This window comes from Lycorma delicatula, chromosome 8 (assembly GCF_047948215.1).
Source record: "Lycorma delicatula isolate Av1 chromosome 8, ASM4794821v1, whole genome shotgun sequence".
Classification (NCBI taxonomy): Eukaryota; Metazoa; Arthropoda; class Insecta; order Hemiptera; family Fulgoridae; genus Lycorma; species Lycorma delicatula.
Genome location: NC_134462.1, coordinates 27777937 through 27801298, shown reverse-complemented (window position 1 = coordinate 27801298; position 23362 = coordinate 27777937). Strand labels below are relative to the sequence as shown.

At 29.3% G+C, this 23362-nt stretch overlaps 1 protein-coding gene across 4 annotated transcripts in view; it reads right to left on the bottom strand.

The window, feature by feature from the left end:
• LOC142329283 (mitochondrial inner membrane m-AAA protease component paraplegin-like) overlaps nucleotides 1-17461 on the bottom strand; it is a 39340-nt gene extending 21879 nt beyond the window's left edge. The window contains exons 1-5 of one of the 4 annotated variants that reach the window (XM_075373725.1): nucleotides 17345-17461; nucleotides 11235-11498; nucleotides 7337-7474; nucleotides 2878-3111; nucleotides 1136-1300 (exon numbers count right to left, since the gene is read on the bottom strand). In XM_075373725.1, the coding sequence (XP_075229840.1) occupies nucleotides 1136-1300; nucleotides 2878-3111; nucleotides 7337-7474; nucleotides 11235-11300 (603 nt within the window). In that variant the 5' untranslated portion in view covers nucleotides 11301-11498; nucleotides 17345-17461. Of the gene's footprint in view, nucleotides 1-1135; nucleotides 1301-2877; nucleotides 3112-7336; nucleotides 7475-11234; nucleotides 11499-17109 lie in introns of all 4 variants that reach the window. The other 3 variants (XM_075373722.1, XM_075373723.1, XM_075373724.1) reach the window with 3 other exon arrangements.
• Nucleotides 17462-23362: the final 5901 nt, after the last annotated feature.

The following is a 23362-nucleotide window of genomic DNA, read 5'->3' as shown; positions in this document are numbered from 1 at the left end:
ATGCAGTTTATCTCATTCTGTTGACTGGCTGTGACAACATTTGATGTCAGTTAAAAAAAAAATAAAAAGTTAAAAGGGTAACTTTATTAAAACAAATCTTACAAAACATGGCAACAGAAATGTACAGAACGAATCTAATATTACATTTTATTAAAATAACTATTCTAGTCTGAATCAAATCATACATTACAGCAAAATAAGAAACTTTAAAATTTTTTTCTTACTTTAAAAATGTATGATACATTTTTTCATAAGAATATTATCAGATTCATTTACTAAATTTCTTAGTTATTAGTTTTGTATATATATATATTTAACGATTTACTTTAGATAATTATATCATAAAAATTATAACTGAAAGATACTGAAGATCTTCAGGATATGGTTTCACTGAAGGTAAAGAATAAAAAATTATTACAAACTAAAATAGTTGTGCAAGTAAAAACTGTGAACATTGTCGAATATTTGCCACATTGGTTTAATACCTCGGTTGGGTTAAAATTATTCTAAGTATTATTTTATTCGCTGGTTTAATGAAATAAATAAAAGTCTTGATTATATCTCAAATTACTTTTATTACAGTATTCAAACTTATTCTTCATATATGTAACATTGTTATAAATTAATTAATTATACATTACTGTTAAATACATGTTGAGTTTCTGATGGTTGGCACTAGATTGACTATTTTAGTAGGAGCCAGCGTAAAGTAAAGCTTTGCTTTTAGTGTGGATAGAGCCGAGTGAGCCACCAGGAGCTGTGTGGAGCAGTACGAAGGACTTTTAAAAATTCAAAGTCCTTAAATAAAATACAATTTTTAATTTTTTTAATTTTAAATTAAAATTATTTAATATTTTTTTTAAATTTATTATTATAAATTTATTTTTTAAATTTAAATATTTTTCTTAAATAAAATTTAATGTTCCTCATTTAAATAACCTTGCGTCTTGATAAACATTATGTACGTACATGTATGCATGTTCAATATTCTTAAGTAGTTTTGTTCATTAAAAATTTTATGAAAAGTACTTTTTAAATGTTTAGCTGTATTTTTAAGTAACTTGTAATGTTATCAAAATAGGCAAAAATGATTATAATCCATAAGAATAAAGAGTTATTAAATAAATATACATACCTTTGCACCAAGGTTTTTATAACGTTCAGGACGTTTTAAGTAATCAACAAACTCCATTACTTCTTGCTTGGCTTCTGTTAGTCCTGCTACATCTGAAAAATGAACTCCTTTACCCTGGCCGGCAAGTGGATCAACTAATGTGAACTTTGCTCTTCCAAGTTGAGTCTGCAAGTACAGAAAATAGTGTAAAAATATAATTAATAAGACTACTAAAAACTTGAATAATCATTAAACTATGTCTAAAGCTAAACTAAACTCTAAATTTTAATGAAGATCTGCATACTGAATGGATAAATTACTACAAAACTTCCTTTGGAAATTAAGCTGTTGCTGAAATGTGGCAGGAAATTGTAATTATTTTGGTTTATGTTGAACAAAAACATTTCTCTGCCTACACTTGGCACTTGGTGACAATCATTTTTATGTATTGAATACAAACGGGATACTATTTAAAAAGTCCTGAAATTTAAAAAGCTTTTTCCCATCGTTTTGAATGTTTGTCGTTTCATCTATATTTAGCAATATGTGATACTTGAGACAATTTATTCTTTTACACACAAACTAATCTAGCAGGTGCTTAATCTTATTTTCCTATAGTACAGGAATTTTTACATACACACAATTACTTTTTTACAACTTATCACTTATATTCTTTTATACATTTTTCCTATCATTCTGGTAATTACAAAATGTTTTAGTCATACAACCAGTTCCAACTTCTTGAAGTATCTTATGAACAGCTTGCTGGATGACTGTTGCATTCTCATAAAGCTTGTCATACATCTGCTCTCTCACAAACTGAATAAGTGATCATCTGAAGGTATAAAATCAGGTTTAAGATTGGATGGTGAAGGACTATCTGATTTTCACCACCTTACTCATAAATTTTGCATCTAAGTCCCTACTTTTGGCTAATCCACAAGTATAACAACCAGCAACTTCTTTGCTGGTTAATCCAGATGATACCATTTCATATTCTGATATTTTGTTTCGGGTTCAACATGATGAAAATAACTTTAACCTCCACTACAATACTGAACAAGACATCTTACCTCTTCATTATAATTGTTAGTTTTGTTTCAAACAATTTTTATAGTTTTGTGACTATAAGCCAACTGATAAATATTGAAACCTACAAGCACAACTTTACAATATAGTAAGTTTCAGATGTAACTGCGATTTCAAACACAATCCCTTGTGTGTCACACTCTATGATTGTATCAAATCTTTTTTTCTGATCAGTTGAGTCAGTTTGGGGGTAATCAAACAAGGTTGATCTTGGTTAAGTTTTAGTCTTTAAAATCCTTTAACCACTTCCTAAAATGTTCCTAAAATGTATATGCAAATATACATGCTGTAGCCTTTGATGAGTATTATTAGTTAAAATTAACTCTTAAACAATAAATTCAATAACAGTGCACCAATATAATGAAACATTACAATCAAACATTGCATTAGTGTAAATAAGAACCAAGAGTTACCTACCAAAATAATGCAATTCTGTTAACCTAACATGTGTGCATGTAATATCAGCAATGTTTTAATGCATTTCATACTTAAACAAGTTATGATGAAAAATTGACTTAACAAGATGATATAACCAGATTATTACTTTTAAATAATATTTTTTTCAAATCATCTTGAGACAGTTTTTGTAATAAAATTAGAAAATAAATATTCAAAAACACTTTTATATATTCTACAGTTATAAAAAAAAACAAGAAAAAAGATATAATACTTACAAAACTGTCTATCGAAATAGGAGGTTTAACAGTACGAGCTTTAGACAAAAAGGCCAGAAGAATTCCAGCAATAATTAAAGAAACAAACACTTTTCCTGCTGCATCACTGCCTCGATCATAAATGACAGTTACCCCTCCTCCAGGCTTTATACCTAAGCGCTTTTCTGCTTCACGTAATTTTTCTTCAAATGAGTTTGTATCGACAATATTCATATGGAATGCTCTATTATCAACCTGTAATGAAGTTAGTAAATTACTAAGTACATTATATAATTAATTAATGATCAGAAAGCAAACACAAGTTTTTAAGGTAGATGTTAAACAAGATTGTTGAAAATAAGGAAGATTGTTAGAATTTTGCAAAATGGTGGCTGTGCATTCAGGGTTAACATTAAGAAAATGTACATGACAAAAACTAAAAAAAACATAAAGATCCTTTTGTACAATGTAAATAATTTATTAAATATTAATTACATAAATCACCAAAACAGTTAAATCATGATTCACTCACCCAGCAGCACTTTCATTTTTACATGATAGTAAGTAAAAATATACATTTTTAAAGCCCATTTTTTATAAAAAGAACTACAAAAAATTTAAATAAATTAATAATAAATGCCAACCAAGCAAAGTTGTCCTTTAAGTTTTCAATTACACAGAATATTATGTAGTCATTAATTAAAAAAAAAAAAAAAAAAAAAAAAATAGTTTAAAATTATATCTAATACCCAATTATGCAAAAATAAATATAAAGGGGTTTCAATATAATAAAATCATAAATAAAACTAAGGTATTTGCAGAATATTTCAGAATAAAATATTTATTTTTATATAGATTGCAATATATTTTCATTCTTTTGACTGGACAAATATTTGTTCTAAAATTTTAAAATGTTTTAAATTTTATTAACAAACAATTTTTACAAAATAAAATTTAAAAAGCAAAAATTAATGTGTAAATGAAAAAAAAAGAATCTATTAAAATAAAAAATATCACTGAAGATGGATTTGGACCCGAAAACATTTTGATGAATATAAAAAAGTAAAGGTGTTTTCTAATTCTGTACTTTGCGGAGGCTAAAAAAATATTATATATATATATATATTTAAATAATTCAGTAGAAACCTCATCAGAAATAAATTTGCATTCAACCATGCCCAAAGACAGGCCAAATTGGTGATTAAAATAATCCTACTAGAATTATACTTTAGAGGTTTGATAACTTTTCAATTATATCTTATAGAATGAATGCAATAGTTAACTCTTTTATCCTGTTAATTGTTTCTTATATAGTAGTCTTTTGGTGCAAATTACTTTTCTAAATTTAGATACTAAACTGTTATTTGAAACTAAATGATCAACCATAAACACTAATTAACTGAATAATATCATATAATTATTTATTATTAATACTAGAAGTGTCATCTTCCTTTAAATACTGAGCTATTATACAGTTATCATTTAAGTTGTATATCTATAAAAAAAAGTTTTATCTGTTGATTTATAAATTCACAGTTTTGATGAAAAGTGCTTGAAAGCTTTAGAACAAAGATGCTTAGTTATGTAGACTAAATTTTGTTAGTAATTCTAAACAGATAAAAATTATTTTTGAATCTTGTCACATAAATATGTGTTAACTGATACTTGTTTTATACTTGTTTTATTGGACAAATAGATGGGTTATCCCACAGATGCTTTAAAAACCTAAAAATCCCTTTCGGCATGCTGAAAGGTGGAGGTAGATTCCACCTTAAAGTTAAGAATAACTTCAAATTTACTCAATACGACAATGGTTGCATGTGAAAAAAGTTTTACATGTTTAGCATATGCCAAGCCCAATCTTCTTAACAATTTCAGCAACATTTTGGTCATCCCTTGCCATAAGGGTTGGTCATATAAAAAACTGTTTCAGAGGACTAACGACCACTTTAAACCAATTTGATACTGTGCCTATTAAGGGAGGTATAACTTTTTTGTCTTAAAAACCCCCTCTTTTCCACCCCCTGGGTTAATGGTTGATGATATAAAAAAACTTTACTTAGATAAGTTTTAGGCCCTTATCCAAAGAATAGTAAAAATTTAAACAAATTTGATATTTTACTTAATAAGAACGTTATAGCAATATTTTGATTTTTCGAAAAAGCCCCTCCCCATTTCCAACCCAATGGTCTGATTTTGCTTATTAATGAACTCCACCAAGATTTTGGGACGAGTTATTTTTAAGGAGCAAATTTTGAAAGTGACTGGCGCAAAATTACAGCAGTTATCGTATCCACAAAAAAGTTATATATATATATATATTACACTTTTGAACTGATGGTGGTTTTGGGGTCTGGGGAATGTGAAACGTGAAAATGTCAAAATTTTCTGGAAGTCAAATCATGGTACCCATTATAATAGGTAGCCTTCTAATGAAATCTACCTAAAAAGTGTAACTTGCTATCAATAAATCTATGCAAAACAAATAATAATTGTAAACCATAGTAGATTATGACAAATAAACAAAATTAAAAATATAAAACATACAGTATATAAAGGATAATTCAATACATCAGAATAATTTGAAATTTATCAATACACTTCCTATATAAAAATAATCTTAACATTGAATACTAACCAATTTATGAAATTTTCTTCTAGAACTGTCAGTTACTTAATGTAATCTTAATCAAGAAATGTAAATTATTTTTAATGTATTTTAAACACTTGTATTTTATTTACTAGAGATGTGGAAAATGTGGATTAATTTAATTTTTACAGTATTCTTTAATTCCACATATTGCTAGCATAATTTATTTAATTAAACTGATATGGAAAAGATTAAAATTAATATAGATTCTTTTTTTTATTTTAAAATTATGAATTAATAATAAAAAAATTAGCTAAAAAAAATTTTTATATTTCAACTTTACATAGACTGGAAAAAAGTAAATTAAAACATAATTTCTTAATTTATTTTTTAATAGATAGTTTATTTGATAAGTAATAAAAGTAACATATACCATATACTATGTGTTGAGAACCATTCACTATGTGGTGCAGATGGTTTCGAATACAATGTAAATATATGTTAGAAACAAATGTTTCAGAGTTCAAATATAGTTATATAAGGATAATGATACATTCTTTTGATCAAGAGATGTATTAAAAAATTCTGTAGCAGTAAGGGTGTCAGAAGGATGGATTTCTGTTTTTAGTTAACCTTTAAAATATATCCCAAAATCCAATTTTTTGTCTCTAACTCTGGTTTCTGTGAACCAATTAGTTTGAAAACCAATCTATTAGGAATAGTAGCTCTATTCACTATAGGTTTACATCACTCTACCAAGTTTTGTCACATCAGTTAAAATCTGCGTCTAGTAAAGTGGATGAAAAAAATCTTATGCATGTAAACATTACTGAGCACAATAGTGATTTCCAAATTCTTTAGAAAGCTGCTAAAAAATGTAAATCTTCTTTTATAACACTACCAACCCAATTACATAAAAGAGCATTATGTAAAACTAGGCTTGACAGTTTCTGCAAATTTTATGATTTATAATACAACAAGATTGGCAGTTTTTATTAATCCAGTGAGACTGTAATATTATGTGTATGACTTATGAAGTGTTAGTGATAAGTACAATCACAATATTCTTTGACTCCATGAAAGAATCAGCTGAATAAAAATCATTCTTTTTTTCAGTAAAATTAGCAAAACCTTACAACATAATGAATTTTTTTTTAACCAATATATAAAAGTATACTGTGACCCTGAGATCACACTCACAGAATGAATAAAAAATAGTAGACATTTTTACTTTTTTATAGATTAACATCTAATTACAATGTTATAAGACACAAATAATCAACAGTTGATTTTCACAAAGAATTTGGATTATTTATTTTTTATGAGAAATAAACAAAAAAGAAGATAATTTAAAAAAATTGATTGAGGATGTGAACTGAAGACAAAATTTGAAAATAAACCTTCAAAAAACCCCTAAAGGTATAAAAACATATTTATAATAACTAATAAATTTATTAATAAGAAACCGTCATGGGATAACATCATGAGAAAAATTATTATGTACGAAAGATCAGAAAATGAAGATTTTTATTGGTAAATTAATGCAAGAAATTTTATAAATCAAATCATCGTATTTATATTCATTTATATTTTCAATAAGAAATTTTTTATTTTGGACTTTCATTTTTTTATTTTTTTGGACTCATGATTTAGAAAAGTAACAAGGGAAGATAAATTAAAAAAAAAAAAAAAAAAAATACTAATAAATTACTAGCTTTGTAATCACAAATGATTCCATGTATGACATTTTCTATCATACCACAAAAATCTCCACAAATAAACTGATGCCAGTATTTTTGAAAAAAACTAAAAAAAAATAAACATATGAGTGTCATCATTATGTCTTCAATGATAAAAATATCTAAATACTAATAAAAATTTGGTACTTACACGTCTGCCTTTAATAATTGCACCTTCAAATAAAATTATTGTAACTATATCTAAATCTGGTCTTACGATAATCTCTTCAACTTCTCCTTTTGCTAACATATGATGTACGAATTCATTCCAAGAAACAAATCGAATGAACTGTAATTATACAAATAAATAAATTATTAAAAAATATACATAAATATTATTTAAAATAAATCAAGAAAAAATTTGCAAAAACACCAAATTTTGTTTCAATGAAATTTCACATAAAATAAATATTTTTTTTTTTTTTTGTCTTCAGTCATTTGACTGGTTTGATGCAGCTCTCCAAGATTCCCTATCTAGTGCTAGTCGTTTCATTTCAGTATACCCTCTACATCCTACATCCCCAACAATTTGTTTTACATACTCCAAACGTGGCCTGCCTACACAATTATTTTTCCCTTCTACCTGTCCTTCCAATATTAAAGCGACTATTCCAGGATGCCTTAGTATGTGGCCTATAAGTCTGTCTCTTCTTTTAACTATATTTTTCCAAATGCTTCTTTCTTCATCTATTTGCCGCAATACCTCTTCATTTGTCACTTTATCCACCCATCTGATTTTTAACATTCTCCTATAGCACCACATTTCAAAAGCTTCTAATCTTTTCTTCTCAGATACTCCGATTGTCCAAGTTTCACTTCCATATAAAGCGACACTCCAAACATACACTTTCAAAAATCTTTTCCTGACATTTAAATTAATTTTTGATGTAAACAAATTATATTTCTTACTGAAGGCTCGTTTAGCTTGTGCTATTCGGCATTTTATATCGCTCCTGCTTCGTCCATCTTTAGTAATTTTACTTCCCAAATAACAAAATTCTTCTACCTCCATAATCTTTTCTCCTCCTATTTTCACATTCAGCGGTCCATCTTTGTTATTTCTACTACATTTCATTACTTTTGTTTTGTTCTTGTTTATTTTCATACGATAGTTCTTGCGTAGGACTTCATCTATGCCGTTCATTGTTTCTTCTAAATCCTTTTTTTTTTTTTTAAATAAATATTATCAATTTAAATAGGAAAGAAAGAAATTTGCACATAATATTGATGAATATTAATTACCATAACTGCATTAGCTGTAGATGACCTGACATGAATTGTATGTCAATTCTACATCGGGCAAAGCTATTCTCAAACATAAAAGCCTGTACCAGGCTTACTAGGGAAAATGGGAACTAAAGTGATCTATTGCCTTCTTTACTGAGCTATGTATTGTTAGATATCAGCATTTCAAATAATATGCAGGAAATATTCAACGGTACTGGTGAAACATTCAATCTGTTCAAAATAGGGATTGGATGTTTAGCAAGCATCAATATATTGTCAATGAAATTAACTCTGATTGGAGCCTTTTGCAACAATATATTATATTACACAGTATACTGCTCTTCAGCTCATTCAGAAAACACAAAAAACAAATATACTAACTCAATATATAACGTACATTCCTACCAGTAACTGAAAATATGGCTTTATTTCCCATACTCAAAAATATATTTCTAAGCTAAAACTGAGTTAAAATTAATAAAATTACTAACATCAAAATATAAAAAAAGACAATACTATCCTCACAAGCATAAGAATTATGCTTATGGTAAGTAAGCAATTTATAGTTCAGCATTTTATACACAAAGAAAAGTGGCTCATCATTACTGTAAATCTTAACATGTAAGTACACTTTGTTCTGAACATTTTGGTGGATTAAAGATAGTTTCTGAATCGTTCCCCTCCAAGCGATTCTTTCAAGGGCACAAACAAAAAATACTCACAGGGGGACAAATCTGGACTATAAGGAGGGTGGTCGAGAGTTTCCCATAGCATTTTTTTCCATTCTATTCCTTGTTAAGTAAACTATGTTTATCGCTATCAAGTAAACTTCGTTTATCCCTTGTTGTAAACTATGTAGAAACTATGCAGTTGTGTGACTTTAAAATTTATTATTATTCCAGTTGGCAATAAGTTATGTTGTTCAAGTTTTGTGGTTACTAGGGTTTATCATTTTTACATTTTTAGTTTTTATTTACTTATTTATTTGTTTGCTGTAATTTTGGAATTTTGTATCGCCTGATGATGCAAGATCCTGCAAAAGTTGACTCTGGTATTATTTTTCTAGATTCTATTACTGTGTTTGGTGGTTATTTTTTTGTTGTTATTTGAGGTTATTTGGCACTATGGTCAGTATGTTGATGAATCACTTTAATTTTCACAGTTTTATATATATATATATATATATATATATATATATCATACAATTTCTTTTTTGGTAATTAAACAAAATTAAGTTGCATTAATAACATTTGAAAAATCAATTAAATATTACAAATTAAATAATGGTTTATACATCAAATTCTTTTGTTGATAAATGTAAATAACATGATTAAAATAACATAAAATATATATCATTGAACAAATGATACATTTTTGACAAAGCTTCCAGTCTTTTATTCATATTATCTTTTGTATTTAACAAAAGAAAATTTTAAAACTTAAAATAAATGTCATTGTACAAAACATAGAATACATTAAAAAATGAACTAGAATGTATATTATCCAAATAAAAACATATGTCTGTTCCAAAAATACTGAAAGATATTAAATTAAAAAAAAATAAAACACTTCAAAATAAATAATATATATAAAAAAAGTATAAAATGTCCTATATCATTTGTGATTGTTCTGGATCTAAAAGAAATAAAAAATTCTACAATAGCACATAAAAAAATTAATCACAGGATGAATTGTATCCTTTAAATATGGATAAAACTGTTGCATTGTGCTTAACAGATAAAATTATTGATCACATGAATAGAATTTTGAATAAAGATAACCATAATATTTCTGTTACCCATAAAGAAAAATTTCTGAGTGTTTTGTTAGATGACAAGTTCTCATGGGAGGATCAAATTAACTTCATTTGTAACAAAGTTAAACAATACTGTTTTGCGTTGAAGCACCTTAATGAAACACTAAACTCCTCATTATTATTAAATATTTATTATTCCTACATATACATTATTCCTACATCTAAAGTATGTCATGTCATTAGATTCTCTCAAAAAGTCAGAATGAGTTTTTAAGATGGAAAAATGGGCTGCAAGATCAATGTTTGGCACCCATAAATATGTTTAGACCAATATTTAGAAAATTAAATTAGTTACTTTATCTTGCGTTCGTATTTATAAATCTGCTATCTTTGTTAAAAAGAATGGTCACTTACTCTTAAAAAAATAACATATCCATCCCAACAAAACCATAAAACTCAACAAAGTATTTCAATTTATGAGACAGGGCCTTTATGCTACAATGACATTTTTAATAAATTACCAAACCACTTGAAAAATCATCCCAATGTAATTTATTTAAAATATGATTAAAAGATTTTCTTTTACAGAAAAAATATTTTATTAATAAATTTAAAATAATACTAATTAAAAAAATAAAACGTATTTTTCTACATCTAGTTTAAGGTGTAGATAAATATGTGCTCAAAATATTTTTTTAAATAGAAACTTCTGAATTGTGAACTATTTTTTATAATTAATGTATTTACCATTAATTACATAATTGTTTGAACTTAAATAATTAATTAATACAAACTTTAATCATATCCATTTTTTATTTTATAATCTGTTTTTATAATTATAATTTATTATAATGACATGATCTATATAATTTATTATTAAGTACTGATAAGAATATAAAAATTATTTATTTGTATCTCAGCTCAACTACTGTAATGCAAGGAGATTAAGGAAAAATCAGCATTCTTTTTTTTATTTGGAAATCTGAAACCTTAGAATGTTATGAACTTGCTTTCAAATTATAACATAAATATTTATTTAAATAATAATAAAATCTAAATACATCACCTCTGGTTGATTAGTGCCAGGAAACATTAATGATATTGACGCAACTAACATATAAGCAGTCAGCATCCAAAAAAAGGCTTTAGCTAATAAAGCTGGTAAGGTATTATCTTCATCATCTTCTTTCTTCTTTTTATTTTTATCATTTTCGTTTTTCTGTTGAAAATTGGCTGCAGAAGTATGTAAACTTCTAACATTTTTGAAGTTGGATCGATCTAGTATATTTAAAAGGGCACGTTGTTCTTTCCTCAACAAAGCAATCTGTAACTAACAAAAATTATTTATAGGTATTGACAAAAATGTAATAATGTTTTGATTTGAATTTTATTATTTTGCAATATAGTTTTTACAATATTGCTGAAAGCTAATTCAAATATATCCAAGTAGAATACGTATATGTTCAAATTAGTCTGATGTTTCCTCCGACTTGTCAGAGTAAACATCGAAATGATTTGAACATATACATGTGTAACCATGTAACATGTACGTACTGAACCAAGAAATAACCCAATATGTTCCCTGTTACTCATGTACAAAAAAAAATAGAATTTAAACACTTGCTTGATCCCTTCTTGCTAAAACAGCGGAAAAGGAGATAATATACTTTCGTCACCTTTACTGTTAGCAATCAAAATGGATAATATCATTAAAATTCAACTGATATGGTCCTGCTACATCACAGCATAAACTACTTCTCAGGTTAGATTTCTAAAAACAAAATCTGAATACTAACATCTTAAAAATCAATGCTGTTCAAACAGTTAGAAGTTTCAAATAAAGTAAAAGGTTAATTTTATTAATGAAAATGTTTTGATTGTTCATTAAATACAGACATAAGAATACAAAACATTTATTACAATGATGAAGTGTGATTCCGCCTTTGTGACTAATAAGTACAATAACCAATTTGGACTATTGTCATTCCACAAGCTTTTCAATAATTGCCTTCACACAGTGAAAAATATTGGTGTATGATGTGTGAATAATTGGACAAATTTTTTCTTTTAACAATATTGTAAATAAATATGTAAATAAAACAAATGAACTGTACTGTAAGTAAATAAAATATTTAAAATTTCAGTCTACACCACAACTATATTTATTAGTGTTTTACATCCTGAAGATAGCTATAGTTACAAAACAGTGCAACAATACATGCAATTACAATCACTCATTTTTAATGACTGTCTAATTTCAAAAGTACTGTAACTTGCCAGGTGTCTTGATCTCATATCCATAGATTCTTTTTTCAATAGTGTTTTGAAAATATATACGTATAAAAATAATAATACTTATACCATGAAAGTATGGTAATGGCACTCATATGCCAAGAACTTTTGTATTATCTCTTTCTTATTTTTACATTTTTTGAAGTAAAGGCATTGTTTTATTATTTTTGTTAATCCTCATACCAATGAAGAACTGAAAAGAAACATAAAAACTACATAGGCAACATTAAAAACGTTATTTAAAAATATGATTAAACATGAAAGTAAAGGTAAGTTGTTCAGAGGTTGGTCTAGTGAATGCGTCTTCGCAAATCAGCTAATTTCGAAGTCGAGAATTGCAATGTTCAAATCCTAGTAAAGGCAGTTACTTTTATATGGATTTGAATACTGATCATGGATACCAGTGTTCTTTGGTGGTTGGGTTTCAATTAACCACACATTTTGGAAACGTTCAACCTGAGACTGTACAAGACTACACTTACACTCACACATATCATCCTCATTCATCCTCTGAAGTAATACCTGATGATGATTCCCAGAAGATAAACAGAAAAAAAGGAAAGGAAGGAGGTGGTAGATACTGGTGTCCTTTGGTGGTTGGATTTCTATTAACCACACATCTCAGGAATGATCAATCTTTTTTTTCTTTTCTTTTTCTGTTTAGCCTCCAGAACCACCAATAAGGTATTGCTTCAGAGGATGATATGTATGAGTGTAAATTAAGTGTAGTCTTTTACAGTCTCAGATCAATCATTTCTGAGATACATGATTAATTGAAACCCAATTACCAAAGAACACTGATATCCATGATCTAATAATCAAATCCATATAAAAGTAAGCCTTTACTAGGATTTGAACCTTGGAAGGAATGATTGACCTGAGATTGTACAAGATCATACTTTATTTCAGATCTCTTCACTACAGATCATTCATACATATCATGCTCATCCATCCTCTTAAGTAATACCTTATCGTGGTTCTGGAGGCTAAACAGAAAAAGAAAGAAAAGGTGGTGGAATTATTATAAAATTCTGTTCCACAAATAAAAAATTAAAAAAATTGAAATAAAATCTGTTTATGGAAAATAAATTCACATTTTTTTACTGCTTAAAAATGTTATTTTTTTGATCTTTCACTATTGGACCACCAGAATAGCCAAATTAACATTATGTACATCAATAGTACAAAATATAAAAAAAACAGTGCAAAAAATATTGAAATTGAGTGGGAACAAAAAACATTTTACCCAATTTTCCTAATTTGTTAATAGTACTAAGGTAAAAGACTACACCAAATACCCTCATAAATTGCAACAGAATAATGATAAACACATTTTTCAGCTGGTCATTTAATTAACCCTAGGATGCTGCCAATACATCTTTGAGATGTAAGCACCATTTTACTTTTGTTCCCTCACTCCACCAGTTTGTTGTATCTTTTTCCCACCACAAATTATTCTTTCCCTGCTTAGTTCTGTATGAGTCAATGGAAAACAAAGTCCATAGTACATGTGTAAAGGTGAATAAACTAAATCTTTTATAAAGCCTGCACATCTAGTAGACATGCTGTCAGTAACACATGAAAAATGTACTTACGTCTGTTAGACGTACTGACAGTTACAAAGTTGGATTTTTTCTTCTTATTGACATATGGTCGGGCAACAGAATAATGATAAACACATTTTTCAGCTGGTCATTTAATTAACCCTAGGATGCTGCCAATACATCTTTGAGATGTAAGCACCATTTTACTTTTGTTCCCTCACTCCACCAGTTTGTTGTATCTTTTTCCCACCACAAATTATTCTTTCCCTGCTTAGTTCTGTATGAGTCAATGGAAAACAAAGTCCATAGTACATGTGTAAAGGTGAATAAACTAAATCTTTTATAAAGCCTGCACATCTAGTAGACATGCTGTCAGTAACACATGAAAAATGTACTTACGTCTGTTAGACGTACTGACAGTTACAAAGTTGGATTTTTTCTTCTTATTGACATATGGTCGGTTATTTCTATTGTTAATAATACTTCTTATAAATGTGATGATAATAATTAGTGAGTAAATATTAAGGTTGTTCTTTTTTAAACCCAACACTAACTGTCCTGATTTAAAAATAATTGAGATATATGCTGGATCTTTTAATAATCATTACAAATATATTAGTTAACTAGACCTTTATCATGGTAAAAAAGTAAAATCGCCTTAAGTTCTACAATGACTGAGCAAGAGATAACTGCAGTTTTAGAAGAACTAGTAGATGAGATACATTGATCTAATGATGATGATGAAGTGAAGTAGAAAATGTTATTCATGAAAATATACAAAGCTCAGAAAAAGTATCAAATCTTCCTAACATAAATGAGAAATGTAAAAGAAAACATCCAACACAGAAAAGGATGAAACCAAAAAACCATCCACAAATTGAAAACCATGGTGAAATTTTAAAAAATGAATGTGATAAGGTCAAGGGAAAAATGGGACTCAGGAATAGGCCACAGAAACTCTAAAAGAACAGAAAAACACAGAAATTGTTAAAAGATTTGAATGGCAGAAAGGCTTCTGTAACAGACAAAATACCTGCTCAATTTCTGCACAGTGATGAGGAAGGGATAGATAGATTACACAAACTAGTGTGTAATATTTACAAAAAAGGGGAAGTTCTGTCAGACTTCAAAAAGAGTGTTATAGTCATGATACCAAAGAAAGACAGAGCAGATAAATATGAAGAAAATAGAACAATTAGGTTAACTAGTCATGCATCAAAAATCTTAGCTAGAATTCTGAACAGAAGAATTGAGAGGGGAGTGGAAGAAGTGTTACAAGAAAAGACCAATTTGGTTTCAGGAAACATATAGGGACAAGGGAAGTAATTTTAGCGCTCAGATTAATAGTAGAAGGAAGATTAAAGAAAAACAAACCAACATACTTGGCATTTATAGACATAGAAAACGCATTCAATAACGTATACTGGAATAAGATGTTCAGCATTTTAAAAAAATTAGGATTCAAGTACAGAGATAAAAGAACAATTACTAACACTTGTTGGAACTAAACAGCAACAGAAATAATTGAAGAACATAAAAAAGAAGTCGTAATAAAAAAAGGGAGTCTGACAAAGATGTTCCCTATCCCCATACTTTAATCTTTACATAGAACTAGCAGTTAATGACGTTAAAGAACAATTTAGATTCGGAGTAACAGTACAAGGTGAAAAGATAAAGATGCTACAATTTGCTGATGATGTAGTAGTAATTCTAGCCAAAAGTAAAAAAGCTTTAGAAGAAACAATGGATGGCATGGATGAAGTCCTAAGCAAGAACTACTGTATGAAAATAAACAAGAACAAAACAAAAGTAATGAAATGTAGTAGAAATAATATGATGAACTACTAAAAAAAAAAAAAAAAATAGGAAGAGAAAAGATTATGGAGGTAGAAGAATTTTGTTATTTGGGAAATAGAATTACTAAAGATGGACGAAACCGAAGTGATATAAAATTCTGAATAGCACAGGCGACACAAGCCTTCATTCAGAAATATAATTTGTTTACATCATAAATTAATTTAAACATCAGGAAAACATTTTTGAAAGTATATGTTTGGAACGTAGCTTTATATGGAAGTAAAACTTGGACAATTGGAATACCTGAGAAGAAAAGATTGAAGATTTTAAAATGTGGTGCTATAGGAGAATGTTAAAAATCAGACAGGTTGATAAAGTGACAATGAAGATGTTGCAGCAAATGAAAATGTAATTAAAAAAGAGACAGACTTATAGGACACATATTAAGGCATCCTGAAATAGTCGCTTTAATATTGGAGGGACAGGTAGAAGAGAAAAATTGTGCAGGCACGCAATGTTTAGAATACGTAAAACAAATTTTTAGGGATGTAGGATGTAGGGGGTATGTCGAAATGAAACGACTGGCACTAGATAGGGAATCTTGGAGAGCTGCATCAAACCAGTCAAATGACTGATGACAAAAAATATTCTTCAAATGGTCACCCTTTTTATAAATAAAACTTTTCTGTCCATGTAATCTTGCCTTTATTCTTTCTAACAATCCTGCATATCTCTGACTCAATCTTCTTTTCAACGATTCTTACATTCTAGGTGTTTTTGTATAATTTTGATTTTTATATCCCTATAACAAAAACCTCTGGTGGTACTGTCATATTTACAAATTGGGGCCCATGCAACATCTCTATACTATTGACACAAAAAATGTGTATGAGGTCATGTGCAGTATGGCTTGTAGCACCACTTTGCTCGAACCATAATCTACTAACTGTTGCTCTTTGTCCAGGACAAAATTTTGTAGCATTTGAACATAGAGCAGAGATATGTTTGCAACTGTGCTGCAGTCACTTTCAAAAACGTAAGATCATACTATCACAAATGATGAAACATCACACAAAATTGTTAATTCTGCACTTTGGTGAAGGCTTTAGGATAATTGAAACAGTAATAATTAATAACCCAAAATAACAATTTGCTTGTTCAAGTAGTCAAATGGATTTGTCATTCAACAGACGTTAATGATAATGTTAGATTTTTGGAACATCTATTCCTAAATTCTATGATGTAGACAAATCATTGGGATGAAACTGTACATAAATTGAATCGTGTACAGTTTTATATAAGACTTACCGTACTTCGTGAACGGCATTCCGATTTGCATTGCATTCGAGAAACACACTGAATGCATCGTTTAATAATATCAGATTCGTTCTTCGTAAAAAAATTAAATAAATCTTTTATGACGAACGAATCTAATAAAGGCTTGGACACATTTGTGTACTGTAAACTATAGTAACGAATTAAGTCTACATTAGTTCTGTGAACAATTTTGTGCAAATTTAAATGCACAAAATTTCCTAAATACCTATAAGCATCTAACATCATTTTTGTAAGAACTTTTCTTCTTCCATTCACTACATAACGAAAACTTGATGAAACGTAACCTTAACTTTCAACAGCAATAACAGACAGAGTACGCAATCGGACGTTCAATGGTGAAATAATCAGCTGTTCATCATTGTTTAAGCCTTTGGAAATATATGCGAAGCAGTCCTAACTTATTTAAATGTCAGTGGTTGTCTATAGTTTGATATTTTGTAAAATTACTTATAAAATGAATTTATTTATAAATATTCAAACGCTATTATACTAATAAGATTGTTACATCGATTAAATAAAATATGTAATTATAAAAACTGAAAAATGAGGAAACCTACTGTTGAAAAGTGAAAGTATTTCTGGAATCGCTAATTATTATTGTGGATGTTTCTGAAAATTTGTTGAATAGAAAATAGAATTCTCTTAAAGTGCTATTTACAAAATTGTTGGAAAACTATTTCAAACTTTCTTTTAAAACTTAAAAGAATAAAGCTGGGGAAAAAGTATATTCGAGAGGGCATATGAAAAACGATTAAAGAAAAGTATAATATGAAGGACAAAACCTTAACAACAGATAGACATTTATAGTCAGTACACAAATCCAATTTCAAATTGTGTTGATTCTACATTTTTATTTGAGTGTTGGCTGCTGGTACAAAATTGTATTCTTAAGCTCAAATTAATAGACAAGTAGACAAGGAAACTTAAAAAACGTTTGCCTCTGAGAATGCGCGTTACAGTTAGTGACGCTCATTAAACTTCATACTTCAGTTAAAATTCTAACCGATAAGAAGGCCTTGGAGTGCAAAAATAGTAACAGGTTATTTGAAACTGACAGAATAATTTACAAGTCTTAGTAAAATGTTTCCTGCGGACCCAGTTATCTCGGCCACTTTTTATCCAAGCAAAAGAGACGAAAAGGGAAATATCATAAGATTTGTTTTGTCGATAATATTTACAACTGTTACATATTGTGGTAACTATTCATATTTTCGGAAATGGTGATCAAATCTGGCTGCAACTGGGGAAAAATGTAAGACTCAAAGAATCACTTTTAGCCAGAATTTTGTTCGCACATTAGAGCCTAGTGAAAGATTAACTGCATGACAACAATCATACCACTGGATGAAAATAACTTAACATTATATAATCAGGATCACAATTATTGATGAATACAGATTTCATAACTTACTTTACTTATTACTTTATGCAAAAATCAGTTTTGGGGCGCAGTCTTCGTAATTTTTATTTAATAACAAAGAAAGTGAGAGGAAAGTAGTAGTTAGAAACATTTTTTTAAAGTTGTAACAAGAAATTAATGGAAAAGTTCACAAAACTGAGATCCAACCTAACTCATGGATACAAAAGTTGTTTTGAAAATAAAAATGGATGTGCAATTTTTACACAAAACAACCCTTTGGATTTGAAAGCATGAAAGATAACTTTCTTCAACTTATGAAATCTATGAAAATTTTTAAAAGTCAAGGCACTATCTCCTCTAGGACAAAGAACCAAAAACACATTTGTTTGGTTATCTTAAAACTCCAAAGCAAAAGTTGAAGTTCTTTCAGCACTTTTGGCTAGCTGGAATGCTTTTGAATAGTTAGCTCCAAAATGTTTCTCCACTTGATAAATGATATTAATAATGACATTATTCTTCACTTCTGCCAAATTACAACTACAGATAAATTAATACAATTTAGCTTAGAAACACTAAGAATGTCGCTCTTGCATATAGTGCAGTTAGATTGAGGCACAGGAATAAAAAATAAGAATATTTGATAGAAGTATTCCATTCAATTTCTAGCCCGTTTAAGAAAGGAAAAATATAATGATATTTGTTTATGAACATGTTCTTACACAGTAGCATAAAGAGCTAGCTAGGGGAGAGCTATTCTCATCCAAAAACCTTTTTTTTTCAATGAAGATGATAACAGAGTGAAAAAATTATTGCATCCATTCATTTATAGCATTAGATGAAAAGCCAGATATGATTTTAGTATGATATAATTTTAGTTCTGGGAACTAAAATCATAATTGACCAAATCCTGAGGAGGTGCCTCTCATAATGTTTTTGAAATAGATTGACCTACAGCTAAAAAAAAATACAGAAACAGAAAATACAGCCTATTTGCCTAAGCTAAACAAAAGTAGTAAAAACGTTTTTTTTGACATCTTGAAAATTTCAGTACCATTGCCAATCAATCAATCTCAGTTCAGCTTCCAATTCTCTCTATCCAGGTTCAGCCTCTGTATAATATTAGTTTTTGATATATATATATATATATATATATATTTTTTTTTTTGGTGTTGATTATGCATGATTCTAAGTAGGTATACTACAGTAAAGCTAACTGAAATTTTATTAAAGTGGTCTAAGTTTAATAAAAGATCTACAAAGAGTATGAGGAAGTCTGAGTAAAATCCAATTTCTAACGTACATACATAGTTGCTCATACATGGCGCAACTTTCATATCATTTAAAAATAACAAAAAAATAAGTTATGATAATTCATGTTAATTAAGTTGTAATAATTCATGTTATAACAAAAGGCAGTGTTGAGTAATGTGAATTAACATCATAATTCAATGCCACTTTTGACCTGTGGTAGGCCAATGCAAAGTTCTTATATTGAGCAATTTATTTATTGTCTCCAAGTTTTGACTTTTACAAGTTACATTGATCAACAATAATTTTGTTAAATGAGAGTGAATAACTGATTCTTTTAGTAATTTTCATGATGATTTCAAATATGAAATCAGAATTCTTCTATAGGGCTTAGTTTTTTTTTTAACTACCATTCTTATATTCAGGTAGTAAGTATCATGCATGAACTCCATAAACATAGCATTTTTTGAATGTAAATACATTAACAAATATTCCCTCTGCCATGTCGTCAGTGCCAGTTAGCCAAGAGTTTCCAATTTTGTTTTTATATAGAACTTAGATGAAGATGAAAATGTTGAATCTTGTGCTGACATATCAGGTGATGAAGAAAGAAATCCTAAATTTTTAGAAATATACTGAACCCCATTTAATTAATCAGGCAAGATTAAATGACCTGGTTTGTGATCTAAATTTATCAAAGAATCAAGCAGAAATACTGGCATCAAGACTGAAAGGAAGGCATTTTTTACAACCAAACACTAAAATAAGTGCTTTCCGTGACAGACAGTCAGAATTTGAACATTTCTTCTCTCTGTACAAACACTTAGTATACTGTAATGATGTGGACTCTTTCTGGAGGCTTTGGGACACATGCACCATCCTAACAAATGGTCACTTTTTATTGAGTTATCAAAGCTTTGTTTGAAATCTGGTCTACTTCACATTGAAAATAAATAAGCATCAATATCATTGGCATACACTGTTCACATGAAGGAGTCTTATGAAAATATGAAATTTGTATTGAGCAGGATTCAGTATGGGAAATATTTATAGCATATTTGTGGAGATCTGAAAGTAATAGCACTTTTACATGGACTGCGCCTTGGATACACGAAGTTCCGTTGCTTTTTACACAAAAAGCAGACATAGGACAGCAGAGATAGGAAAAACCATTACATAAAAGAGCAGTGGCCAAAGAGAGAGGTGTTGACTACAGGAGAGAAGAATGTTGTTAGTCAGGCATTAGTAAAAGGTTTATTAAAAAAATTTGTTAAAGCAGTGGATCATAGAGGTGCAAGGTTTCAGTTTAAAAAAAAACAAATTCCCTAATAAAAGCGATGCTACAATAAAGGAAGGTATATATGTTAGGCCACAAATAAGAAAACTAATGAACGATCCGGCATTTGAAGAATGTTTGAATGACTTGGAGGTTGCGGTATGGAAATCATTTCAAAATGTGGTAAACAACTTCCTTGGAAACCATAAGGCCAGTAACTACAGAGAACTTGTGAGTGAACTCCTTCAAAACTATGTCACTCAAAATCCATTTCTTACATTCACTTTTGGATTTTAGTGCTATTAGTGATGAACATGGAGAACGCTTTCACCAGAAGATATCTACAATGGAAACACTATACCAGGGAAAATGGAATCCAAAAATGTTAGCTGATTACTGTTGAAATCTAAAACCTACAGCAGGTTACAGCAGAAAATGCAAAAAAAATAGATTTTAGGTGAGCACAGAATGCATGTAATGTATTGTCATATTACATTCACCATTCATTTTTTGTTTCAAAAGAAATTTAAATTACAAAAAAACTGAGCCCATATATGAAATTAGCATAAAAAGTACTATAAGAATCAGCCATTCACTCTCATTTAACAAACAAAAAATTAAATTTTGTTGACCAATGTTATTTATAATTGTAATCTAATCTATGTATACTATTTTATAAAAAAAGAGAACTTGCCTGTCTGGAGTAATTTTAGAAATTACAAAATCAATTTGAAAAATTTCTTCACTATCTAACACTTTACTAATATATGGTAAACAAAATTACATCAACTCATCTATACCTCATAATGACATCAAAGAGGTCAGGCTTCCCATTTCTTTCGAAGGCTTTCTCTAGTTCACTCAAATAATGAATATTGATATTCAAATCATTAATTTTTTACTACCAAAGGTGGTTAAAAAATCTGATGTAATAAAATATTTAACTGGAGATAATGGGAATTCAGCAACTAATTAATCAGGTAATCTATTTTCAACTTGTGGAAAATGCATGGGTTATATTTATTGTTATAATTTTTATCAATTTATTTTTTTAAAGTCAAAGAATGCAACACACATTTTTTTTAAATTTTTCAGTAATTTAAGTGACAAAAATTATGTGAAAGAGGTGAAAATCGGATTGAGCCAAGTCCGGGCTGTATGGTGGGTGATCAAACACTTCCCAACGAAAACGCTGCAGGAGCTTCTTTGTTACAGCTGCAGTGTGCGGCCGAGCAGTATCATGGAGAAAGACAGTGCCTGATGACAACATTCCTCTCCGCTTATTCTGAATTGTCCTTCATAGACGTTGAAGAGTCACGCAGTATGAGGCTGCAGTGATGGTCATGCCACGTTCCATGAATTCCACCATGAGAACTCCATTCTGGTCCCAGAACACAGTAAACATACGCTGTTGGACAAGGTTCGCTTGAACTTCTTTGGTTTACTGGGAGAGTGAGAATGCATCCACTGTTTGAATTGTTCTTTTGTTTCTTCAGTTTCGAAATGGACCATGTCTCGTCTCCTGTGACAATTTTGTTCAAAAAATCTTCTCCTTCATTGTGGTAGCGCTGGAGAAACGTTAAGGAGGCGTCCATTCTCATTGTTTTGTGATGGTCGGACAGCATCTTGGGAATCCATCTCACACACAGTTTGCGGTACTGAAGTCTCTCACTCACAATGGTGTAGAGAGCTGACCTTGAAATTTCAGGAAACGAATCACTCAATACAGAAATTGTGAACCGACGATTTTCTCGAATTGCCTCATCCACTCGCTTCCTTCCCTGACCGCCTGCATCATGAACATCTGTACATCCTGCTTTAAAGTTCCTGCACCATTGTCGCACTTTGCTGTCACTCATTGAAGTTGTACACATTACATATTCGTCTATGAATTTCAGCTGCATTACACCCCTCAGCCTGAAGAAATCGAATTACCGCACGCACTTCACACTTGGCGGGAGATGCTATTGATGTAGACGTGTTTACGTGCTAGCTGCATGTTCAGAACTAAACGAAGTGAAGCGTAATTGAAGGTCATACTCGAGACGCTGCGCAACACATATGCGCAGAGGTTCATCCGATTTTCGCGCGGGTTTTTATTTCGCGACCGATCGGACCTTGAAAAAAAAAATAACCCTCGTACAAGAATTAAACTTACCAATTAGCTTGAAAGAAAAGTTCATCTTTACATCCTTAAAAGATATATTCTATTAAATTAATAAAAATGATTTTATAAGAGAAAATTCACAAATTAATACAATTTTTAAATATGTTTTACCATGATGGATATAAAAAACTCAATGGTGGTTAAAAGGTTCAATATCTCTTACTATTTCAGG